Source organism: Typopeltis vanoorti, chromosome 3, assembly GCF_054136105.1.
Source record: "Typopeltis vanoorti isolate ZY-2024b chromosome 3, IOZ_Tvanoo_1.0, whole genome shotgun sequence".
NCBI classification, from domain to species: domain Eukaryota; kingdom Metazoa; phylum Arthropoda; class Arachnida; order Uropygi; family Thelyphonidae; genus Typopeltis; species Typopeltis vanoorti.
The window spans coordinates 74,784,592-74,810,708 of NC_143551.1; the positions used below are offsets into that span (position 1 = coordinate 74,784,592).

Here is a 26,117-nt window from a genome sequence, read left to right on the forward strand (position 1 = left end):
AGGTGTGATATAGAACATTTAAAAAAAAAATACTGCTTACAACTAATAAGGATAAGATCCTCAAATTTTAGGTAAAGAAAGACATGTTTCCCATTATAAGCATCCTGTCAGTTAACCACAGCTGGTTGAAATTCACAAAAGCATCTGGTGGCATTTAAGTAAGCAAAATAAAACTGTACTTTTAGAACAATCCTTGTTGCAAGTGACTTTAAGCAGAGGGAGTGAAGCACATGCCTTTCTCCATTTTCTCTTTTATATGAAAAACAGCATAGTAAGCATTGGTTTTGTGGTTTTCATATAAGTTTACACTGATGAAAAATGTTAATTGATAATTGTATCTTGTTTCTCCTACTTGATTATTTTGTGCAGTGATATGACATTTTCATTTCATTCCACAAACAATGGCCTGAACTCCAATCTCCTAGTTATATCCCAGTGGGGAAAGGATAACCTTGTAGACTTCAATGCCACCCAAATTCAGTCCTGTCTGATCTCTTGCAAGAAAGAGCTCACATCCCCTCCCTTGCTTTTAACAAAACCCAGATATCAAGACACAATCTGATTTCCCTTCTTGGACTGAACTCTCACTCCAACCTTTCCCGGCACAAACACATTTCAACTGCATCCATCAAAAAACTTGGTGTACTTTTTTTTCACACAAGACACTACTTCCACCTTCACATCTGCTAACTCTATACAAATTCCAAATCCATCCAACCATGGAATATTGCTCCCATATTTGGAGGTGCACCAAAATCCTCTCCAAGATTGCTCAGTTCTATCCAGAAGAGGGCAGTCTGGTTATTTAACGATCTCTCTCTCTCTCTCTCTCACACACACACACACACACACACACTTTAATCCCTCTCTTATAGACATTCACTTTCTACCTTGTGTCTATAGATACTTTCATAGACAGTAATTAGCTGAATTTGTCACTATTATACCTCCATTGTACCTCCAAAATCATTAGAACAAGAGCCACTCTAACCAACAACCTTTTACAGTCCATCTTGAACTCACCAAACCAACTTCACTGGTTCCTCTTTCATTCCATCAGTTTCTGTTCTCTGAAACAGCCTCTCCCACTCTGCCTTCCTCAAAGAATACAACTTCCAGCTGTTCAAATAAAATGTAATCAGATTCCTTCTTATCTTCTTGCCCAGACATGGCACTAATCTGCTATAGGTCTTGACCTTTTGTGCATGAGTCAGATATATAAATAAAAATAAAATTGCTTCATGAAAAATTTTAAATTAAAAGATTTTAAATATATATATATGTATATGTATATATTTCTTACTAGGAGTGAACTGGAACCTGAGGAATATGAAGAAACAAAGAATGAGACTCTAGAACAGCTTAAAGAATTTAATGATAGTCTTAGCAAAGTGATGTGTGGTAATATGACTCTTGTAGATGAACTGGATGGAATGCAACTTGTAAGCATTTTGAATATTTTTCATTTTATAGTTTAAATATGCAAATTTAATGTCAAATTATGACATTTACAGCTGTATAGAAATTCTCTACCTCACTAATTCCTGCATCTTAATATTTTAGCAACCCGAAGATCCCAAAGTTTGTCTTTTATTCTCTATAGAAAGTAGACAATGCCATTTTAACCACATCTCTGACTTTTGAAGACTGAGGGATAATTTATTGTTCATAAAAACTTATAACTTCCTGGTGTGTGCCTTTCAAGAGTCACTGTGTATTTATTATTTCTAGTTTCTTATCAGTGTTTTTTTTTTTTTTTTTTTTTTTCAAATTTAATCCTATCATGTCTGGTCTCTGGTATGGTTAGCACTTATTATTATTATATGACACCTCCAGGGAGTCCAAAGACTCATCGAGGGAGGGCACCTACTCTATAACTTTCTGTCTCCACCAACCGGAACTAACTACCATAATCATCTACACCAACACCATCTACTGCCTCACTACCACTAGATTTTCACCAACAATCACAAACATTCATGCCCATGTGTTAGGATTAAAACCCACAGCCTTTTGGCTGGAGAGCGGATACACTAACCACTCGGCCAACCAACCAAGCCTTATATATTTGGTTTTCTAAAACATTGCTTATCCCCGGTTAATTCATCTAGACTTTTTTTCTTCTGAGTCCTTTACCTGCAACTTTTGCTTCAAACATTTGTTAACATTTCATTTCCTGTTCTAAGTTTTGTCCTACTTGTATGTGAATGCTAATGTCTTGAGTTAATTTCTAACATCCTCATTTTTTAACATCTGTTAAAAAATGGATTTGTTATTTAACATTGATTTGAATGGTGTTTGGTATATAGCAAATGTATGAAGGAATAAATTCTCTTATATTCTGTGCAAATTGATCCACCTAGCTCGCACCAAACCAATTCTGTTTATTCCGTTATGCATTTCCATATTTAATGTACCATCTTTCACTAGTGTCATCTAAGATAAATATTGAAACTAAATAACAATGATAATGTGATGTGTATAAAAGCAGGTTTTCTAAACTCCACATTTTCTTATTATTTACATGTTGTATTATATTATATTGCAGAAAATTATAAATTAAGAGAAATTATATTCTTGTTTTAATCCTTCACCTAAGTGTATGCAAACCAAGGTTTGCATGTGAAGTATCTTCATGACTTCTTACTTCTAGAATAGTCATGGATATACTTGCATCCAGTGGTTGAGCTATAAGGGGCTCGTGGGCCCTTTGTTAAATTTTTCTCAAATTTGCGAGCCCCTTGTTCTTCTTGTTTAATAATCTTGTAGAACTAGAAAATACCACCATGAAATTTATACATGCTACTATAATTGCTACTTTAAATTCATATGGATTTTTCTGATAACTATATAAAAAATCATTTCATTGCATTTTGTTCTGATGGAGCTAGTGTAATGTTAGGAAACAAATCAGGTGTTGCAATCAAACTTCTACAAAAATTTTCCAACGTTGTGATTTGACATTGCACTCATTGTTTACAATTAGCATTAGATGATTCAATAAAAAAACATTAAAGAAATAAATCATTTTGAAATATTTATGGATAATTGTATACTTTTTATCATCAATCTTGGCCGTGTGTTTGGACCACGATGGGAAGCTTGTTGTTTACGAACGACTCTTGCTTTGTGGAGAAATTACCCAGCTCTATGCAAGCATTTTGCATCGAACGATAAATATGAGCTTTTTAAACCAACTTCTCAATTTGGAATTTTTAAAAGATCTAGCATTAATGATTGATATCCTACAGGAATTATCATATCTGTTAGAAGCTCTACAGAGTGCAATATAAGTATTACAAGGGCTAAGTTGGGCTTTTTTTTTTGCTCGACAATGCGAGCCCTTTGTTAAAATTTTCATAGCTTACCACTGCTTGCATCCACTGTTAAAAAGAATACAATCTGGCAGCATCTACAATTATATTGCAGAAGTTGCTCACCTTTTTCAAATTATGCATAAAGAAGAATTATATGAAGTAAGTTTAGCTTGCAAGTAATTTATAAATAGAATAGTGTTATATTATTAGGATTATCTGTAATTTTTTTTTCATTCACATGGGTATGAAACCTAAATAAAATGGAGGCAGTTAATTTTGGAGAAATAGAATTTGGGCAGAAGATCTTACTGCTTATAATAATTGTCACGTGGAGTTATGCCAATCACATGAAGGTTGACAAAGATGATACCGGCTTTATTTGTAAGCTCTTGTTAGAAATAGCAGAATCAGAATGGATAGTAATAAGTAAGTCTGGAATATGGCCGTATACTGTGTACTAAGGCAGACTCACTGATTGACACCATATTACTTAAATGTGGAAATTGTTTCCTTGCAGAAAATTGATTGCTTTGGGGGTAAAAGATACAATGGCTGAATATGTGGAGAATTATTATTATTACATTGACACCTCCAGGGAGTCCAAAGACTCATCGAGAGAGGGCACCTACTCTACACCTCTCTGTCTCCACCAAGTACTACAAACCGAAACTACAATCATCGTCATCTACACCAGGGCTGTCCAAATCATAGCCCATGGGCCGCATGCGGCCTGCCTGTGGGTTTTGATTTTCACAAGCGAAAAAATAAAATAACAATTTGAACCGAATGCATATTAGATATTTTAATTCTATCACTAATCGATAATCTCGATTTTGGTATTTTTACATCACTATATATCCATGTGTTTTTTTTTCAAATATTAGATGTGTCAAAGAAGCATTCTCAGGGTGACCACCCATCAAAAATATTTAGTACTAACTTTAGCAGGAAAAAGGTACTAAATCTGAAAAAAAAAAGTACTAAATTTTTATTTGCTTTCGCTTCACTCTATTTAGGGTATGTTACGATATTACTACCTTATTTTGCTAAATTAATTAAATCTTCAGAAATTGTAAAATCTGTAACTGATGAATGTTTATTTTTCTTTTGTCAAAAGGAGTCCATTCATCAAGGGAGTTTGTAGTTGATTTCTTATTTATTGTCACTGCTGAAAATATTCTTTCGGTTGCTTTTTTTTTTTTTTCCCTGAGATTTAGAATCAAATTTAAATTTAGAAAGTTTTTCTTGGCACTTGTCATGTTTAAAAGGAAAATCTAAATAATAATATTTTTGATGAGGAACTGAACAAATTTTTGTTAATAAAATTAATAAAAACACTGGACTTCAAACCCACTGCTGAATAGACACCTACTTCAAATCAAACTGCAACTGTGAGCAATGAATTGAAATTTGTACAACATTGATTATATCTCAGTGTTGAAGTGTGAAATTTTTTAAACATCTGACTGTTTAAATATCCCAACAATACCATTGTTGTGTGCTAAATGTGAAGTTTTAATTTTTAATTTAAGTTTTAAATGTGGAGCAGAATTTTTACATGAGGGGATCCAAATTACGCTGTGCATCACTGAAAATTTATAAAATGCACTAGATCTAGTACGAAAGTAGTAGTGGTGGTCACACTGAGCATTCTCACACTGTTTTGTTCTAACGTGCATGCTCCACCGCTCACGGGGAATGTGAGCGTGCAATTAGTGTTGTTCGTTAGTTCAGCTGTAGAGGTTGTATGTGTTGCTGCTGCTCACTAAATTACTAGATATGCATTGGATGCGACCCTTGGATAAATCTTTTTTTTTTTAATGCAATCCTCGGATTACCTAAGGTTGGACAGCCCTGATCTACAAACACCATCTACTGCCCACCACCACCAGTATTTTCACAGACAATCGCAAACATCCATGTCCATGATGGGATTTGGCTGGAGAGCAGATACGCTAACTACTCAGCCAACCAGGCCAACATTGATAACTGAAAAAATTGGTTTAGTATAGGATAAGTGTTCTGATATTGAGAATGACAAATTTGGGATGGATAATACTAGTAACATTTCAGTAACAGGCTTTTAGATAAAATCCACTGCAGAGGAGTTTAATAAACAGGCTTTTTAAAACTGTTGCTTGCTTATGTGACAGACACAGATTACTAAGTGCTGGCATTATGATCTGTGGCAGTCCTTGTGTTATAAGAAAAAGAATTGTTTTTCTTATATCATCTTTCAGGTCTTCAATTATTCTTCAAATAATTCAGGATAGAAACAGATCAAGAGAATTTTGAAGGCACCTATAGCCAGAAGTGGCTATAAAAAAGGGTTAAAAAAAGAAAGAGGAAAAGAAGATAGGTTAGATCACAAGAGGAGCCTCCATAGCTCAGTTGGTTTTTGACAGAGCTTTTTGATTGGAAAGACCTGGGTTTGAATCCTGTCTATGATGTAAAGAGCCTTTATCATGGCTTTTCACTCGGGTGAGATAGCTGGTCTCATATAGAGGTGGAGGGTTTTTCTCCTAGAAACTCTGTTTTTTTTTTTGTCCATCAGAACAGGCAAACTAACTGTCGACACACATCTATTACAGACAGAGAATACTGTTGGACAAGGAAGACAATGAAAAACCACTTTGTTCTATAATAATTCCCTAGCAAAATTAGCATTGCTACCCCACAAATAGGTTGAGAGGAAATCGCACATAACAGATCACAAGAATGTTGATTGTTTGCTTTGTTAATTTAAATTTCCAGTTAATTTACATGACATAAGCTTATTCTATAAGCTTCATATTAGTATAGAAATATAACACCAATCAAATAAATTTTAATGTCAATCTTTCCTCCATACCATTAATGCAAACACTCTCCCTATTATTTGGAATACTCTTCATCCTTATATCTAGTCAACTGTCATAAATTTGCTTTCATGTCACTTCTAAATTTTTTAAAAATGTCAGATTTGAAGGCCTTGTTTAACTTGATGGATCTATCAGTGTTTAGATGGTTACCATCACCACCAAACTGTTTTCTATTAATAATAAATTGATCTCAAATTAATAAAGCCACAATTGTGTGCAGTATATAACTGGACTTAGAATCCAAATAGCTAGCACTGCTAAGCAGGAATCCCGCTCTGTCAAATGAGGATATGATTAGCCTTTTAACTCTTGATTTAGTAGTTAACATACCTGCCAAAAAATCTTCTTGTAGTCTTTTAAATAATCCCAGTTTTAGATTATTCTTTTCTACTAACAAACACTTCACAGTTGTATTTAAATCACTCACTATTTTCCTTTATCCAAGTGATGAGAAGTCAGTTCACCTTTTCCACGAGTTGCCCTAGTCCTGAAGATACTTCAGGTGCAAACTTTGTTTGCTTACCCTTGGATCAAGGATTAAACAAAATATATAAATTATAGTCTAAACAAGTGAAAAAACTTCCAACATCTTTCTCTAATCCAGAGTAATTTAATAATAAGGTGTGACACCTTTTGGCAACTGGTATATGGAAATATGCCTTCTGCATTGCTTTTGCCTTGGTATCACCTCTAGGTCTGGCCCCCACTGAAGAGACCTCAATAAAGGTCGAAACCGATCAGAGTAGTGACCCTTCCCATAATTCATACCATTATACGTGTCTGCAAAGAGATGTGCTTTGCATTATGGGATACTAAGGCAAGTGATGAGAAGTCAGTCCACCTTTGCCACAAGTTGCCCCAGTCTTGAAGATTCTTCAGGTGCAAACTTTGTTTGCTTTCACTTGGATAAAGGATTAAACTAAATATATAACTGTTGGAGGAAATGTGAGGTTCCTTCAGATTGGCCAAAAGCTAAGATTATATATTTAAGATAGGAGACAGATGATTGTGGAAATTACAGTGGGATAAGTTTGTTAAATACATGTTACAAAATTTAGAGTAAAATCCCAAATAAAAGACTTAGAAATTTTGCAAACAATCTACTCTCAGAATGGTTCAGACATGGAAGATCATGTATAGACCATATTTATGTCTTATGAATAAGCGTTAATAAAGCATCTTTGTGATAAAAGTGTGTGTGGTGTTGTTAATACCGTGAAAAATAAGTCATGAATAACCATCAACACCTAAGCTTATCTGTTAGAACCATATTTATGTGTTAAAACAAATTATTGAAAAAAAACAGAGAATTTAATTTAGAGACTCATGTGACTTTTATAGGTTACAAGAAAGTTTTTGATAAAATACACAGAAAAACTGTGGAATATAATGAAAAAAAGAAAGATATCCATTACATTTGGTATAAGTTATACAAAGTTTATATAAAGATAGAAAAATACAGTTACAGTTAGGTATAATAAATTAACAGAAGAAATTGAAATAATTCAGGGTGTCAGACAGGGATATAGCTTATCTCCAACTCTATTCAGTATATATAGTGATCAGATTATTAAAATATGGAAAAGAACAATAAAACAAGGTATCCAGTTAAGCAGAAAAACTGTTATCAGTGCTATATGTAGATGATCAGATTATATTAAGGAGAATGGATGTCAATTTAATGTGGCAAAATGTAAGGTTATGGGGTGAAATTTTTGGGTGAAAATTTTGGAGTGAAAAATTAGCAGCAGTATACCACATTGGTGGAACTGTACTCCAGGAGATTGACGAGGCCAGGGATTTGGGAGTGTTGGTGGATACTGGGTTGAAGTTTAGGGGGCACATCACAAAATTGGCTATATCAGCTCATCAAATCACTTGGTTGCTGAAAAATACTTTGACGAGCAGAGACAAACAGGTTATTGTTCCTCTGTATCGAACCTTGATAAGACCCTATCTAGACTACTGTGCCCATATTTGGGGCACCAGGGTTTCTTCTTGATGGGGAGGAGGTGGAGAGAATCCAGAGACAAGTGACCAAGATGATAGCAGGTCTACGAAATGAACCTTATGAGAACAGGTTGAAGATTTGTGGGTTGCAGAAATTGGCTGATAGGCAGAAAAGGGGTGATATGATTAAGACATTCAAATTACTGAAGGGTTTCTATAAGATTAATTCAGAAGATATTTTTGAGAATAAGACTGGTGGTGGGAGGACTAGAGGCCATCCATGGAAGCTGGGCAAGGGTGTTAGAGCTAAGTTTTTACTTGGAGAATGGTGAATGAGTGGAATAAGCTGCCAGAGTCTGTAGTGGTGCCATGACTGTAAATGAGTTCAAGGTGAAGTATGATAGATACTGTGTGAATGTTGACTAGTTATTCTTGACATGATGTTAGGGCCTCCCTCGATGAGTCTAAGGACTCCTTGGAGTTGCCCGTTCTAATAATAATAATATTACAAGACATTGAAGATGACATTCAAAAATTTGTTTAATCAATGGATTAAACAAAATAAGCCAAAATACAATTTTACATCACCGATTCTTAAAAATTAATAAATAACTGTTGGAGGAAATGTGAGGTTCCATTAGATTGGTTAAAAGCCAAGGTTATATCCATATTTAAGAAAGGAGACAGAAATGATTGTGGAAATTAGAGGAATAAATTTATTAAATACAGGTTACAAAATTTACAGTAAAATCAGTTAACAGTTATAACAGTTTATTATCATTCCTATCATGTATACAAGATATTTATACTGTATTATACAATTGAAGTTGTACAATTCAATGTGCAGTATTATATAATACAATTCAAGTTGTACAATTCAATGTGCAGTATTATATAATACAATTCAAGTTGTACAATTCAATGTACAGTATTATATAATACAATTCAAGTTGTATATTTCAAAGTAGAGTATTATACAATGCAATTCAAAGTACAGTACTATACAATACAATTCAAGATGTACAATTCAATGTACAATATTATACAATACAGTTCAAGTATTACTCTCATTTTCTGTTGGTAATTACACTTGTTTGGCTATTTATTTTGTTACAGTTCATAAATGTTTCCTTATATATATATATAAGGAATGTATTTTACTCTATTTGTATATATTTGTGTATGTGTGTGTGTGTGTGTGTATATATATATACAAATAGAGTAAAATACATTTCGGATAGTTTTCGTAGTTTATAATAAGTTACTGGTTTTAGTGATAAAGTAAGTTAGTTTGTGTATATATGTGTAACCAAGGGCAGTAACCATACTGCTTACTAGAGAATTAAATTAGTTCGAAACAGTCACTGCAAGTCCAGTGACCATATCTATGAGGGCTCACCTTACACGGTTTGATTTGATTTACATGTTAATATATTAGTCTCCTAAGTGAATGAACTAGTTAGTATTTTGGTCCCTTAATTGGATATGATATGTGAGTTATAATGATCTCTTATACTATACGTTTAAAGTAATTGTCAACATTGTTTAGTCCAATGAGGTAGTCTCTCAATCTTTTTCTGACTGCATAAGCTGAGGTTATAGATTTGATTTCATTTGGGAGTTTATTGTAGCTGCTTGTCACTAGGTATTCGAAGGATTTATGAAAAATTTCTTTGTTTGCCTTGGGTACTATTAGCATGTTCCGGCTGCAGCATAATTCATAGTCTACATTATATACTAAGAAACTTTCAACGTTTCTTTTTATGTATAATAGACAACCATAGAGATATAGTTTCTGTAGTGGTAAAATATTATTCATGACAAACAGATCATTGGTTGAATGTGCAAAGTCAGTAGTGGTTGTGGCTCTAATTATTCTGTTTTGTATTCTTATTAATGGAAGCAGATTGTTGTAATAATCTCCACCTCAACTTATTTGTTAAGAAAGTGGTGTGGGAGTTCCACTTCATATAGCTATCGATATAGAGGCCCAAATACTTGACTGATTTTTTTTTTTTTTTATTAGGCTACAGTTACAATTTAGGATGTCACTACATTTTCTTTCATGCCATTTTATGGTTATATCGTGGTCTAGCTTATCTGTTAATGTGAAGTACATATATCTCATTTTATTGCTATTAATATTAAGTCCATTATTGCTAAACCATTTACTTAGTTTTAACATATCACTATTAATCCGATTTTTTAGATCTTCAAGGGTTGTTTCGGTGTATATTAATGTTATGTCATCGGCAAAGGATATCATTTTACCAAAACGTTTGTATTTACATAAATCATTAACATATATTAAAAATAAGATGGGTCCTAATACAGACCCTTGCAGGACTCTGTATTTTATTATTTTTGTTGCACTATTGAATGTGCCTTAGCTGGTATATTGTTTTCTGTTATTCAGATAGGATCTGAACCAGTCATTAGTAATTCCTCTGATGCTGTATTTGGATATTTTCAGTAGCAATAGGTCATGATGAACACAGTCGAACACCTTAGATATATAAAAAAAAAATGGCTGCTGTGTGCATTCCTTTATTTATTTTCCACTACAGATTTTATGAAACTTTAATAGCATTTTTTTGGTATTGTATCAAGATCTAAATCGATATTGATTAATTGCGTAGAAGGATATGGTATTTAAATAGCTATTTAAGTGTTTTTTTTTATTAGAATTTCAATAATTTTGAGATTGTGGATAGTATAGATAGTGGTCTGTAATTTTTGATTTCATTTCTGTTACCTCCTTTAAATAGAGGTACAACTGAAGGAATCTTTAAGTGTTCTATAAATTTACCGTGTTCGAAGGATGTATTAATGATATTTGTAAAGAACTGTAATTTGTATTTAATGACAATGTTTAGTTTTTTGACATTTATTTTGTCACTTCCCATTTTTTTCCCTTTTTTAATCCGATTACTACACTCTTTACCACTTCTTCATTTAATTCGTGTAGATAGATGAAATTCTTAATTCATGGAAGGTGACTCGCATACTTTGTCTTTTCTGCAGGGTCGAAATCACAACTACCATAGTTTGTAAGCTGGGTGTTCATTTTGCTAAGTACATCGGTGATGTCATTGCCCTCTGGGAATTCGTGTTTTTTTTTTTTTTTTGCTTTGTTTTACCTATTATTATATTATCCAACCTCCATTCTTTATTTTTATCATTATTACAAGAAAGAAATTTCGATAGAAGAAAATGTTCTTTTGCCTGTTTTATTTTTTCCTTTAGATGTTTAGTGAAATTTTTGTAATTGTGTTCAAACATTAAATTGTAGGGATTTTTCCTACTCTTATGATAGAACTTCTCTTTTGTCCTTATCATATTTTTTAATTCATCTGTTATCCAGTGTGTGTGTGTGTGTGTGTGTGAACATCCTTTTTTGTTGTAACTCTTTTGTGATATTGCGATTTGCTGTCTGCATATTTAATCATTTTGATAAATTCCTCATATAGCTGATTTATGTCTAATATGTCGGTTGGAGGCAGTTGATGATGTTTTATGTAGTTCTCAAATTTATTATAATTGGTGCCTATTTCAAATTTTTTATGACTATCTGCACAGCTCATGTCAATGCTATTAGGTTCAGATAGTTTCAACAGTATCGAATGGTGATCTGTTATTTTGCTTAAGTAGATTGCAGAGGATACCTTGTAGGCCATTCCGTTTCTTATGAATATGTGATCAGTGCATCTTGTTGAGTTGTTTGCTTCTCTCATATTGCCATCAAATCCTGAAAATCCTGAATAAAAGACTTAGAAATATTGCAAGCAAACAACTCTCAGAAGAACAAAATTATTTCAGACATCGATCATGTATAGACAATATTTATGTGCTAAAACAAATTAATTTTAGTTTTAGCACATAAATTTAGTTTAGAGACTCATATTGCTTTTATAGATTATGAAAAATTAATGTAGAAATAAATGTATAAATTAAGAGAAGAGATTGAAATAAATCAGAGTGGCAGACAGGGATATAGCTTATCTCCAACTCTGGTCAATATATATATATATATATATATATTTTTTTTTTTTTTTTTCGATCAGATTATTAAAATATGGAAAACAACAATAAAACAGGGTATTCGGTTAACCAGAAGAACTTATCAATACAATGCTGTATGCAGATGATCAGATTATATTACAAGACGATGAAGATGACCTTCAATAATCAGTTTACAAATTAAACAAAATAAGCCAACAATGCAATTTAACAATTTCACAAAAGAAAACAGAGTCATGGCATTTATAGGTCAGGATCATTTTAAATCAGAAATAGTTAGAAAATAAAATAATAGAATAGATGAGATGACAGTTTAATTATTTAGTCTTCATAATAATATATCTAAAAGATAAAGATGTAGATGAAAAAATAAAGAAATTTCAGAAAATCTATGGAACAATTAGGACACTGAATAAAAGATTTCTTGTAATCTATAAAAAGCATATGAGTCTCTAAATTAAATTCAAGATATCAAGAAGACAAGAAACACAGATAAAATTTTATAAAGTAATGGCCACTCAAACTCTGTTATATGGTTCAGAAACATGGATGGTTAAAAAGAAAGATGAAAGTAAAATACAAACTGCAGAGATGAGATTTTTAGAAACAGTTGAAGGATGTACAAAATTGGACCAGATAAGAAATGAAGACATCAAAAAAGAACTAGGTATTTATAACATAAATGAAAAGATCAAGGAATAGAGAGAGAAATGGAAAGATATCTTCTACTAAAAGAGGTGAATAGATATAGACTGGGGGGGGGGGGAGAAAGACCAATGACAAGATGCAAAAACCAGTGAAGTTGGAATAGGCAAATGCCTAATCATTGAAGAGAAGAAGAAGAGAGAGATATAGAGATATAATTCTTGAATTTTAAATTGCAGTGGCTAGTAAATCTTGGAAACAACTTTGTTACAGTTATATAGATCAATGTACTCATAAAACTCCCAAAGGGAATAGTATCTTGGATTTGTATGATTACATCGAAGGAATTAGTTATGGACCATCTACTTAGAATTCCTCTGTGTTAGCTTTTCTGTGTGTTTTCTTCTAAATGTCATACGACATTTTGAAGAAAAATTAACTCTGGAGATAAATGTTACTTAGCATCAGGAGAAATTACTGGAAGACTATTTAATAGATGTGACACTGTTGCAAAATGGATGACATAAAGGGACATCTTGCATAATGTAGGAATGCTAAGACTAATCTGAAAAGGCTTTCATACATATTACTAGATGTTTAATAGACATGCACATTAGACATAATATGTTTTAAATAACTGCTTCATACATTAAAAGAAAATATGTGCATGTCAAAGGGAATAAGGAAAATGGAAATTAATAAAGTATAACAAGCTTCTCATAAATTAGCAGTGGTTAGGCCTTTTATAAATGTAGGGCAAGTACAGCATGGTTTTGTTAAGTAGAGATTGTTTATGAAAATCTGCTTGCTTTTAATGATGAAGTCACAAGTAAATGGCCCATAGTAGTGGCTATGATGTGATTTGGATTTTAGCAAAGTCTTGATAACATTCCACATAGGAAAAACCATTGGTTAAAATGTGCCAAAGCAATACTGACTGTCACCTAGTGAGATGAATAGGAAATTGGTAACAGGTAGCAGTATTTAGAGGGAAGATTCAGTAAATCAAGTTAATAGCAGGTATCTCAAAGTGTTAGGGCCCCTTGTTGAATATGTTCATAAATGATTTAGGTTCAGATATTGAGTATAGTTTCTCTTTGCCATTGGTGTGAAGCTGGACGGGGTGGTCAGTTGTTGAGATGATCTAAGTTCTTTACAGGATGCTGGGCCTCTGAGAGGAATTTTTATCAGGGGATACATAGTTTCTTTTGGATCCCTTCCCTCCATTTGTCATTCTGTTTTTATCCACTACAGTTTTATGCCATGAGCTGTAGCCTGTAAGGTCAGAAAGCGTATGGAAGATGAGAGAGGGGGTTGAGTGGGGGTGCTCTGTTAATTTTCTGCATTTAATGCCTCATGCTCTTATACTCCCTTCACGATAAATATAAATAAAATAAATGAGGATCAGAGATAAGAACGTACATTTGATTTGAACATCTTTGTTTATGCTATAATACAGATAAGGAGAACAAATTCACATTGAAACATCCTTTTATATTGCAGTGCAGATTAGATCATCAGAAGACAAGTATTAGTAAAAAAAAAAAAAAAGGTAGATACACTTAAAACTATTGTATTATTGGCCTTTTTTTGTGAAAAATTTCTAATCACAACATGAAAATTAATAGTTCTGGTATTGTTTGATTCAATACTTAACCTGGCCAAATTCACAAGACATTCCTAAGACATTGTTGACCTCAAATAATTCTTAATTATCTTATGTTTGCTAAATGATCTCTCTCTCTCTCTGTGTTGTTGCTACTGTTGTTGGAATTGTTAATAGCATTCTTAAGCCAACACAAACATTTGGAAACAGGTTGCCAAGTCTGTACTTTGTTAACAAGTTCAACAGATCTAATGGCTTTAACTGTGGCATTTACAAAATTTGCTTTATGTACTGGGGGGCAAATGTTGCATTTCTTTTCCAAAATCATCATCATTAAGGTCAGCAGAATATTGCTCTGACAAAGATAAAGCTTTTCTCTCTACATCACTTTCAGACAGGGTGAGATATTTTCACAAGAAATGAAGTTTTTCTGCCAACTGCTTAACCGCATTGAAGTGCATAGTTATCCTGCTATAACATTGTCTACCAAAACATAAAACACACACGCTATCTGAAATAAACTTTTTATTTTCCTGATTGCAGGTTTCTTTTGGGAATGTTTTAGTGGTTAATTATTATATAATACCTTTTGATGACGGTACTTCCTTTCTTGATGTACACATCCAACGTAAACAAAATGGATCTATTTCCACTTCTGTCTACCAAAAACCAACTTTTTCAGGTCATTATATCCATAATACATCTGGTCACTATCCATCTCAAAAATATGGTATCATTAAAATCTTTAGTATCCAGAGAGAATTGTTTTTCTGAAGAATCCTTAAAACAAGAATTGGAAATTATCAAAGAAACAGCCTTACTAAATGGATATAATCCAATAACATTCCAAAAAAAGAATTAACCACTCTCCTACAAATCAATCCAGACAAGAAGAAGCCCACAGGACTCCTATACCATATATTAAAGGCATCTCTCTCTCTCAACTTGTGGCAAAAATTATGAGAAAATATTAACTTATTGCTACCTACAAACCCATCAACCAAATTCACAACTTGCTACCTTCTCCAAAAGATAAACACCCACCGACGATGCTACTTGGTGTATACAAGTACCACATTCATGTAACTTGTCTTACTATGGACAAACAAGAAGATCTATAAATAAATGTATCTCTGAACATCAAGACACATCTCCCTTATCAAACCTCACAAATCTGGCCTTGCACAGTATGGAATTGAAAATGCTAACCACAGGATCCAATGGCAGAACCCAAGTTACTGCATAGGTCCACATATAAATATGAATGTTTATATAAAGAAAGTGCTGAAGCCTTAATCCATAGACCCAATCTTAATCAAATGACTGTCTCACAATAATAAATTGAGTTTAATCCTTTATCCAAGTGTGAGCAAACTGAGTTTGCACCTGAAAGTATCTTCAGAACTGGGGTAAGGTAGCACAACACCAGGCAACTCGTTGCAAAGGTGGAGCAAGCTAACATCACTCCTATCTCAGTATCTCCCATAATGCAAAACACATCTCCTTGCAGATATGCATAATGTTATGCATTAGGGGAAAGGCCACTACCCAGACTAGTTTCGACCTTTATTGAGGTCTCTTCAGTAAGAGCCAGGCCCAGAGTTGGAGATACCAGGCAGAAGCATTAGCAAGGTTATCTCTACCTATAGGAGTTGCCAAAGGGTGTGCAAACCTTTTTATTAAATTACTCTGGATTTAGAAAAGATGTTGAAAGGTTATTTTTCACTTGGTTAGACTATAACAAATTTAGTTTAATCCTTTATCCAAGTGTGAGCAAACAAAGTTTGCGCCTGAAAGTATCTTCAGGACTGGGATAAGGTAGTACAATACCGGACAACTCATTGCAAAGGTGGAGCAAGCTAACATCACTCCTATCTCAGTATCTCCCATAATGCAAAACTCATCTCTTTGCGGATATGTATAATGTTATGCATTAAGGGAACCTTTGCAACGAATTGCCTGGTGTTGTACTACCTTACCCCAGTCCTGAAGATACTTTCAGGCACAAACTTTGTTTGCTCACACTTGGATAAATGATTAAACTAAATTTATTATAGTCTAACCAAGTAAAAAATAAACTTTCAACATCAACTGTCTCACTATTCCAAAAGTTTGGGAAATTGTTATCCTCAGTTATATTCAAAAATTTATCTGCTATATTTTAATTTAATTTAAGTAATTTTAATTTCAACCTAGTAGTTTTTAATCCATGAACACGTTTGGGAAATTGTTATCCTCAGTTGTATTCAATAATTTATCTGCTATATTTTAATTTAAGTCATTTTAATTTCAACATAGTAGTTTTTAATCCATGAACACGTGACTGTATACGTGCAGAGGAATTCAAATTTAAGCATGCATGTTGCTATTTTTTAATTCAATTCCTATTGTTGTTCGTTAGTTTTACTGATGATCTCTTATGAAACATAAGATGAAATATTTACCTAATAAAAAAAAATTATTTACTGTGGCATGCATGTTATTCTATAGTTATGGATACCCCACAGGTTTCACTATATATTAAAAATTAGCAAGGGGGGGGGGGCTGCAACTGATATCAGCACTTACAAAATGATTTGTATAAGCTGGAAATTTGGCAAACGAAAATGGCTGTCAGTTTAATTTTAGGAAGTGTAAAGTTATGCAATTTGGCTTCATGAGATTTCCAGCAGCATGTTATATTAGAGTGGGGTTATGCTGCAAGAAACTAATGAGGCTAGGGATCTTGGCGTTGTTGTATCCCAATTTACGATTTCTACTCTAATCTTACAAATTCCTTTTATCTATATTCTTCTAACTTCTATGCCCGAGATTTTACCAAAACTTATACCAATATCTAAGTTATTGCTCCCCGTAGTACCCCTAATATTTGTATTTATACTGCGCCTTTTGGGATATTTAGTTTAGGATATTACATACATAAACAAGGAGAAAGAACTGAAATATATCTGAAAATGTAACTATTGCAGTCGTGACACTTAACTCGATTCTCAACTTAAATTTTCCGCGTGACTAAGTACATTTTCAAGTGGTTATCAACTGCACCTTTTATGTTGTCATGAATAAGGAGAAAGTCAATCTCGAATATATCTCTTAGTATTTAAATATTGTTGCAGTCGTGACTCTTAATCTCTTTCCTCAACATTAAATTTCCCGCCTGATTAGGTACAATGATTTTAAGCGGTGCATTGAATTAGTAATATCAGACAACTCTTTTATCATTGAACAAAAGGTTTATTAAGTTTCCAAACATGGTACAATTCAAATACTAAATTAAATACTTATAGACTAACATTAAATCATTACAAGCAATATGGCTATTTGTGATTATGCCGCCATACACATTAATTCATGAATTCACCTGATGTGAACAAATTAGATCAATTCACACTATCTGATTTTTCATACTGAAGTAGATTAACAAGTTATTCACTGCTAACACATACTTGTGACATTTCAATTATTTTATACATTACATTAGGCATTCAATCCTTAGGCTACGTAATTACTTAATTCACACTATTCCGTTATACCGTTATTTGCGCTAACACACAATTATGTCATTTAAATATCTTGTGCAATATAATAGGCATGCAAAAATACCTTAGGACTCTTAATCATTCACAAATCTTTAACACTAGCCAATCTACACATAACACATTCTATCATATACTAAAGTCCTAGTATAACTTCGACAGTTCTATATTGGAATCACGATACTTTTCACAGACAAATTTCTAGCTAACATAGGTTATGATTTACAGTACCTTTCTTGAGCTTTTCGTATGGGCCTTTATTCTTTTCCAAACGAACCTTTGGTATAACTTCTCGTAACTCTGGAATACTTTAACACACATATATTTGCTCTACTATCAGCAATGAGGACATCCATCTCTTTACAGCTTTCTGCTTTGCGCAGTTATCACTAGCGTCAAAACGAAGAAGATCCCTCCTTTTCTAGGACTCTATGGCAATTTTTCCTTTGCTTCCTACTTGGGAAAACGGGAATCGAAATCCCGCTCACTTTCGTTTCCGTGTTGTGACGAGGAGATATCACCCCTGTCGCCACTCAGGAAAACCCCGTGAACTCCACTGGAATCAAAACCAAACTCCAAGGCCAAAAGTGACTATCCAAAAAAAGGTCTTCTCCAGGGGATTACCAACCTTTTTTTATAGCTGCTCCCCTTTTCTTACTTCCTTTCTCCTCCTTCTACTTGTTTTTTAATCATCAACCAATTAGGGTGGCGTTTTCTCGCCAAACGTCAATTGATCGGCAAGCCCGTTCTCAATGTTTCAATCCGGGGATCGGCCCTAAGCGATAGCTTTTCTTTTCTTGTGCTAGCCTGACTTAATCCCCTTTCAAACCTTTTCTATGAATTCTACTTAATAACTTAATCTCTCACATAACATATTTTATGACTCACCCATTTCTACTTATTTACTTAACTCTCTCATTTTTTTTATCGTATTACAATATTAATCTATACTTTCCTTTGTTAGCTACTTATTTAGTTAGAATTCCTTATTTTAAGTCATAATACAATATTAATACATTCCTTCCTTTATCAGCTATTTTAACAACAACCCTTACGTTTTATACATTTTACTGGATGCAAGAAATTTTCCATTAAATAATTCATTTTCTTATGCAGGGGTTTTAATTTATGATATTTATTCTTCATGTTACACCATGATAGCTGAAAATACTATATTCCCAAGATATCAGGTGTAACAGCGTAATGGTGGATAGGAATTTGAAGTTCAAAGGTCACGTAGCAAAAGTTGCAAATACAACTTCGAGGATAATTGCAATGTTGAAGTGAACTTTAACATGTAACGATAAGGAAATCATTTTGCCTCTTTATAATAAGACCACACCTGGGTTATTGTGCATAGATATGGTTTCCTGGGTTCCAAGGGGATAAAGAAGCTGTGGGAAAGGGTGCAAAGAAGAGTATAACAAAGATTATATCCTGATTATAGGATTTAGATTATGAGGACAGACTTCAGGTATGTGGATTACAGATTCTGGTTAACAGGAGCAAAAGGGGTGATATGATAGAGTTCTATAAAGTTTTGAATAGGTGTTATGGGGTTATCTGAAATTTTTTGTTATATGGAAGGTGGTGAGAGAACACGGGGGCATCCATGGAAGTTTAGTTTGTTTGCAGTCAAGAAAGGGGAAAGAGCTAGGTTTTCTCTCACAGAGCAGTGAGTGAGTGGAATAGTTTGCTTTTAGGGCTCGTGAGTGCATCTAGTATGAACGAATTTAACATGTTTATGTCTAGAAGTGTTTCACACATTTATCATACTGATGGGACTTCTCATTACTGTTTGTGTGCTGTTTCTACATTGGGTGGGCAGACTCAATATGCAAAGTTTATATGGCATGTTAGTTGCAACTCTTTTGGTAGAATTTTATTTGAAGTTAGCATTTGTGATATGTCTTAATGGTATCAAAAATTTCAAATGCAATTAAACAAACACTTATTTCTTGTAATTGAAAATTTGGACAAATGTTAGGACAATTGTTTTTAGTTAGATGCTGTTTAGTGGTATAACAAACGGTTTTGCTTGAGTCTGTGCAGCAGTTTCTGTGGCTGGGGACATGCGTTTTATTAGGTAGTGCTGTTTTTTTTTTTTATCCCATTTGTCTCTAATTGCTCTATTTGTTGAAAAATATATTACACAGACTGCAATTGTCTCTGTACCTTTTTTTCAGTGATACAATAAAACTTGTTTTTCTTGCATCTGCAGTATAGTGGCTGTTGGGGAGAGTGTGTTGATCACTCTATATCAGTGGTTCTTAACCTTTTCGAAGTCACGGAACACTTGATTATAAGAAAAATTTGGGGAACACCAAAAGCATTAGGGTCATAAAACTAACATTGAAAATATGCATGGACTTCCCTTTTATAAAAATAGAACTTATTTTAATGCAATACTTGAGCTTATCGGCTATTGCATATTTCAGCAATATGAAGTCTAATATGTGATATATCTATCTTCATCTCTTTGTCTATATTAGTAAGTCTTTCACGCTTTTTAGTTTTTATATTGGTTAATATTGAGAAACCGAGTTCACACAAATATGATGTTGGAAACTGTAACAAAATTTTCAGTGCCCTTGTGGAGAGAGCTGGGTATTTGGCTTGGACAAAAATCCAAAATTCCTCGAGTTATTTCAGAGAATTTCATTTTTAGAGTATGATCTGTTGACAATGTAACTTGTAAATGTTCTTCTTCTTGTAACAAAAATTCACAACTTGATGTATTAACTGCACCAAATGGATTTTATCCAGTCATAATTGTATTTAAGGAAGGAAAGTAACTTGAAATCTTTTCTTCCAATGCTGTTAAATGTTAAAATTTTTATTGTAGAGCAAAGGAAATATATCTACTGTATTTTTTTCTGATATGCTGTTTTTTCAAAGAGATACTTTTTTCTGAAAAGCTGACTATTTGTCAGTGGATGTCAAAATATTTTCATTTTTCCTTGGATGCTTATATTAACACTATTTAAGTAATTAAAAATATCGGCTAAATATGCCATTTTAGCACACCAAATACCATTTTGAAGACATTTTACAAAAGCATCTGTACCTTTATTTTGAAAAAAGGCCAATAATTCATTCTTAAGTTCTAAAATTCGGAATAGCACTTTATCCCTGGATGACCATCTTATTTCAGCAAAAGCAAAGATTCATACTTGGCTTCCATAGATATGCAAAGTTTTTTTAAAAGGCATGCTTTTAAAGGCCTTGACTTAATGTAATTTACCATATTTACAACTTGGTCTAGTACAGGTTTTAATATTGCTGGTAATGTTTTTGAAATTAGGGATTCTCTGTGCAAAAAAACAGTGCATAGCATATCAGTGGTTAGCGTATCTGCTCTCCAGTCAAAAGGCTGTGGGTTGTTCGAATCCTGCCAAGGGCATGGATGTTTGTGATTGTCTGTGAAAATACTGATGGCGGTGGACAGTAGATGGCATTGGTGTAGTTTCATTTCGTTGTAGTTATTATTATTATTATTATTCCTGACACCTCCAAGGAGTCCGAAGACTCATCGCAGGAGGACATCTACAGCTGTCTCAACCACTACACCGAACCTCTACTACGAATCATCTCCATCAACACCATCTACCAGCCACCACAACTAGTATTTTTTTTGTCTGTAAATTGCGTATGTTCTGAAGGGCCGATTTGTCTGTATGCGGGATGAAAAACCCGAGTTTCTGGGTGAAAAAACCCTGCTACCTCCATATGAGATCGGCTAACTCACCTTCGATTGAAATCGTGCAGATAAAGATTGGCAGACTGAGTGGTAAAGACAGAGCTGTGGAGTGGGTGGCCTCCCTCGATGAGTCTTTGGACTCCCTCGAGGTGTCGTGTAATAATAATAATAATAATAATATGATATTTGGGTTTATTTTCTTTGCAAGGGTAATAAATCCAAAAAAATAAAATAAATCCATAATGAAAACAAAAATCAGTTTCACTGTTTTTGTTTTCATTAATGAAACGAACGAATCCTAGTATATGAGCTTTACCACTAATGTCAGTGGATTCAAAATTTGTAAAGCAAAATGTTGTTTGGAGAGTTTATTGGTAATTGTTTTCTCAATATCATCTGGCATATCTTTAATTTTATTTTTTATTCTATCATCCGAATGAGGAATTTTCATAATTTCCTTTTTTGCTTCGTTGCCAAACATAATGTTTACTATTTCACAAAATGCTGGTAAAATAAGAGACTCTGCTATAGTATGTGGTTTTAATTTTATAGCAATTAATTCAGCTACCTTATATGATGCAAGTTGTGCTTTATCAGAAATTTTAACAATCTTTTCAAAATATTTTTGTTTAACTTGCATGTCCAACAATCTCTTGAAATTTAGTTTTTGAAGCAAGATTGGCATGCTTTGTAGTAAAGTGGCATTTCAACTTAGCGGGAACCATTGAGCTGGATAGTTTTTCTCCTGCGTACAAGACACTGAGATCCTAACAACTGAAGATATAGCAGTCTTCAGTTCTTTAGATCAGAGTAGCCAATTTCATTCAGAACTGTGTCATGTGGCATTTTTCACCAGCAGAACACTTGTGACCAGTTCATGGAACACCAGTGTTCAAGGGAAAATTGTTTAAGAACCACTTCTCTATATAGTGAGCTATTCCTAACTGAAAATGAATCCTATATTCTATAAGAAGAAGAATGCATCATATGAAAGCCAAAAAACTAGAAACATATGTAGGAATTCCACATGTTCTATGATGAGTTTCCTGAACTGCTGTCAAAAAGAAAAACAAAAGTGCATCTGATGCAATTCGAATTTTTGAAGATGTAGTAGTGAATAATTCAGATGATGATTTCAATTGGTTATTTTATTTACAGAGCAGTTCCTCATCTGACGAGGAAGATATTTCACAAAATAAGGTTTCTGAATTTTCAGTTTCAAACGAGGGGAATCTGGTAAGTAACGTGGCAGTACCATTCAGGAGTACATTAGAGAAGATGAGCTACTTTTACCACTTGATGCAGAAAATCCATCTGCAGTGTATTCTGCATTTCTAATTGATGACCTAATGGAATTTATGCTAAGAGAAAGAAACTAACAGGTATGCAGATCAGTGCTTATCTACAACTCAGGATTATGCAACTCCAGGCAGGTGTTGCACGATCCTGAGTGAATTCCAAGAATTAAACTTATTTAGAACAAAATTATTTATGTATATGTTATACTACTATGTAAAAATACACTGATCATTAGTAAATAAAAGAATTATTAGAAATTAAAGTGAAATAAAAAAAAAAAAAAGAAATACACATTACAAACACAAACTGTACAAGATGATTTGCCGCTTCATCAACCCACATGCATTCCTGCCATGCTCACATGAATCATCTGGTCAGATTATTAGATCATTGGATAAGCCCCTGCCTATAGTTATTTATTGAGCTGGCAATGTGTCCAGTCACTGTTTCTTATTGGTTAGTGATTTATATTTCGCAAACAAATCCCTTTTCATTTATTCATAACTTTGTTTTTTTTTTTTAAATTATGCCCATCAATAAATGCAAATATGCAAGTCTAGAGTTTATAAGATCACGTATTCTTCACTCCACTCTCAGATACTTATAACATACATGTATATATAATATCACAGATGTAAATTATTCATAATCCATTTTACAGTACTGAAAGTGTTTTTATTCATGCTTATTCTTTCTTTCTCTTATATTTGCTTTTCTAAATCACTTAGGGAATTGAACAACGTAGATTAGAATATGAATTAAATTAAACTTTAATAAATGTTTCCGATATTTCAGCAACGTCACGTTGCCATTTTCAAAAGGAACTTACAAAAAGGTATGTGCATGCAGGCACTACAACACAGTAACTAAGAATGAAGATATGAAGCTATCATTCTCCTAGAAGTCCTGATGGTGCCCTCTAGCAAGCTAAGTAGGTGTTCTTAGCCGTTGGGCTGAAGGTCTGCTGATGTATGCCTCCCATATTCGGGGCAGTCACATACAGCCAAATTTGTTGAGGTTAGGAGAGTTTCTTAGGGCTAAGGCTGATTCCATAAATAGTCTTTCGAATTTATATTTGTTACAGTGTATTACTGTAGCTTTCTTCCACCGTATTCTGTGGCATGTATCCAGAGCATGGTCTGCAAGACCAGAATGGCTGTACTTGTGAAACCGGATGTAGTCCTTATGTTCAGAGATTCTGATATTCACTGTCCTGCCTGTTTGGCCAAAGTACGACAAAGTACCAACATATCCAACAAGTAATTTAAAGCTCTACAGGAAATGAGGAATAATAAAGAATTAGTTATCACCAAAGCAGATAAGGGAAATGCAACTGTAGTACTTAATGAAAAAGACTACAAAGGTAAGCTTAATGCTCTTCTATTAGATCGGGCTACTTACCTCCCTATCAATTACAATCCCACCAACTCCCAAATCATAAAACTTCACAGACTCCTTAAGAAAGTCACTTCTTGGCCTATAGAAGTTACCAACAGATTAAAGCCATTTAACTCTGTACCCCCCCCCTGTATTTACGGACCCCAAAAAATACATAAAGAAAATGTGCCATTACTTCCCATAGTGGATGGCATTGATTCCCCCACATACAAATTAGCTAAACATTTGGCCAAAGAGCTCACACACTATACTGGCAACACACCATCACACATAAAAAACTCAGCCCACTTCAAAGCCAGCATAGAAAACCTTACACTCCACCATACTGACATAATGGTCAGCTTTGACGTCTCCTCCTTATTCACAAATGTCCCACTCAAGGAAACTTTAGAGCTAATCCAAGCTAAATTTTTTCCCGATATTTCAGCCCTATTTCAGTTCACAATGAACTCAGGCTATTTCGTTTGGCAGGGAAAATTCTACAAACAAATAGAGGGGCCAGCCATGGGTTCTCCACTCTCCCCACCCTTGGCCAATTTCTTTATGGAGACCTTTGAAGAAAAAGCCTTAGCCTCTGCCCCACAAAAACCAACCATATGGCTTTGCTACATTGATGATGTGTTTGCTATTTGGCCACATGGCTCTGAAACACTCCTCTCTTTCCTTACACACTTAAACAACCAACACTCCAGAATCAAGTTCACCCTGGAAAAAGAGGAAAACAACAGCCACCCTTTCCTAGATACACTAGTCACCCTCCAGCCTGATGGAACCTTGGTTTTCTCAGTTTATAGAAAACCCACCCATACAGGCAGATACATTCACCAACAATCTCACCACCTCCCCTCACAACAATATGGAGTGGTAAAAGCACTATACAACAGGGCTAAATTAATCTGTTCTAACGACATGGCCCTAAACACTGAATTAAATCACATCCTCAACACTTTCTCAGCCAATGGCTACCCCCCCCCCCCCAAAAAAATCCAAAAAATATTAAAACCTACAAACCACAGCCCCCCCCCCCTCCACAACAAAGATTACTCTAAATCCATCACCATTCCCTACATCCGAGGCCCCTCGGAAAAAATTACCAAAATTTTAAAAAAACATGACCTCACCTCCTGTTACAGGCCTTACAGAAAATTGGCATCCCTTATCCGCTCCACCAAAGACCAACCACTTCCCCTAGACCGACCTGGTGTATACCAGGTCGTCCCTTGCAGTTGTAAACTGTCGTACTTTGGCCAAACAGGCAGGACAGCGAATATCAGAATCTCTGAACATAAGGACTACATCCGGTTTCACAAGTACAGCCATTCTGGTCTTGCAGACCATGCTCTGGATACACGCCACAGAATACGGTGGAAGAAAGCTACAGTAATACACCGTAGCAAATATAAATTTGAAAGACTATTTATGGAATCAGCCTCAGCCCTAAGAAACTCTCCTAACCTCAACAAATTTGGTTGTATGCGACTGCCCCAAATTTGGGAGGCATACATCAGCAGACCTTCAGCCCAACGGCCAAGAACACCTACTTAGCCCGCTAGAGGGCACCATCAGGACTTCTAGGAGAATGATAGCTTCATATCTTCATTCTTAGTTACTGTGTTGTAGTGCCTGCGTGCACATACCTTTTTGTAAGTTCCTTTTGAAAATGGCAATGTGACGTTGCCGAAATATCGGAAATATTTATTAAAGTTTAATTTAATTCATATTCTAATCTATGTTGTTCAATTCCCTAAGTGATTTAGAAATGCATAACCAACCTATAAGCCTGTC

General features: G+C 34.1%; 1 protein-coding gene across 1 annotated transcript in view; it reads left to right on the forward strand.

Moving 5' to 3' along the window:
• The window catches only part of LOC150108272 (protein LZIC-like), a 95,949-nt gene that overhangs the window by 39,661 nt on the left and 30,171 nt on the right, over positions 1–26,117 (forward strand). Inside the window, exon 3 of the mRNA XM_090415717.1 lies at positions 1,307–1,442. Coding sequence (XP_090271843.1) covers positions 1,307–1,442 — 136 coding nt within the window. The remainder of the gene's footprint in view (positions 1–1,306; positions 1,443–26,117) is intronic.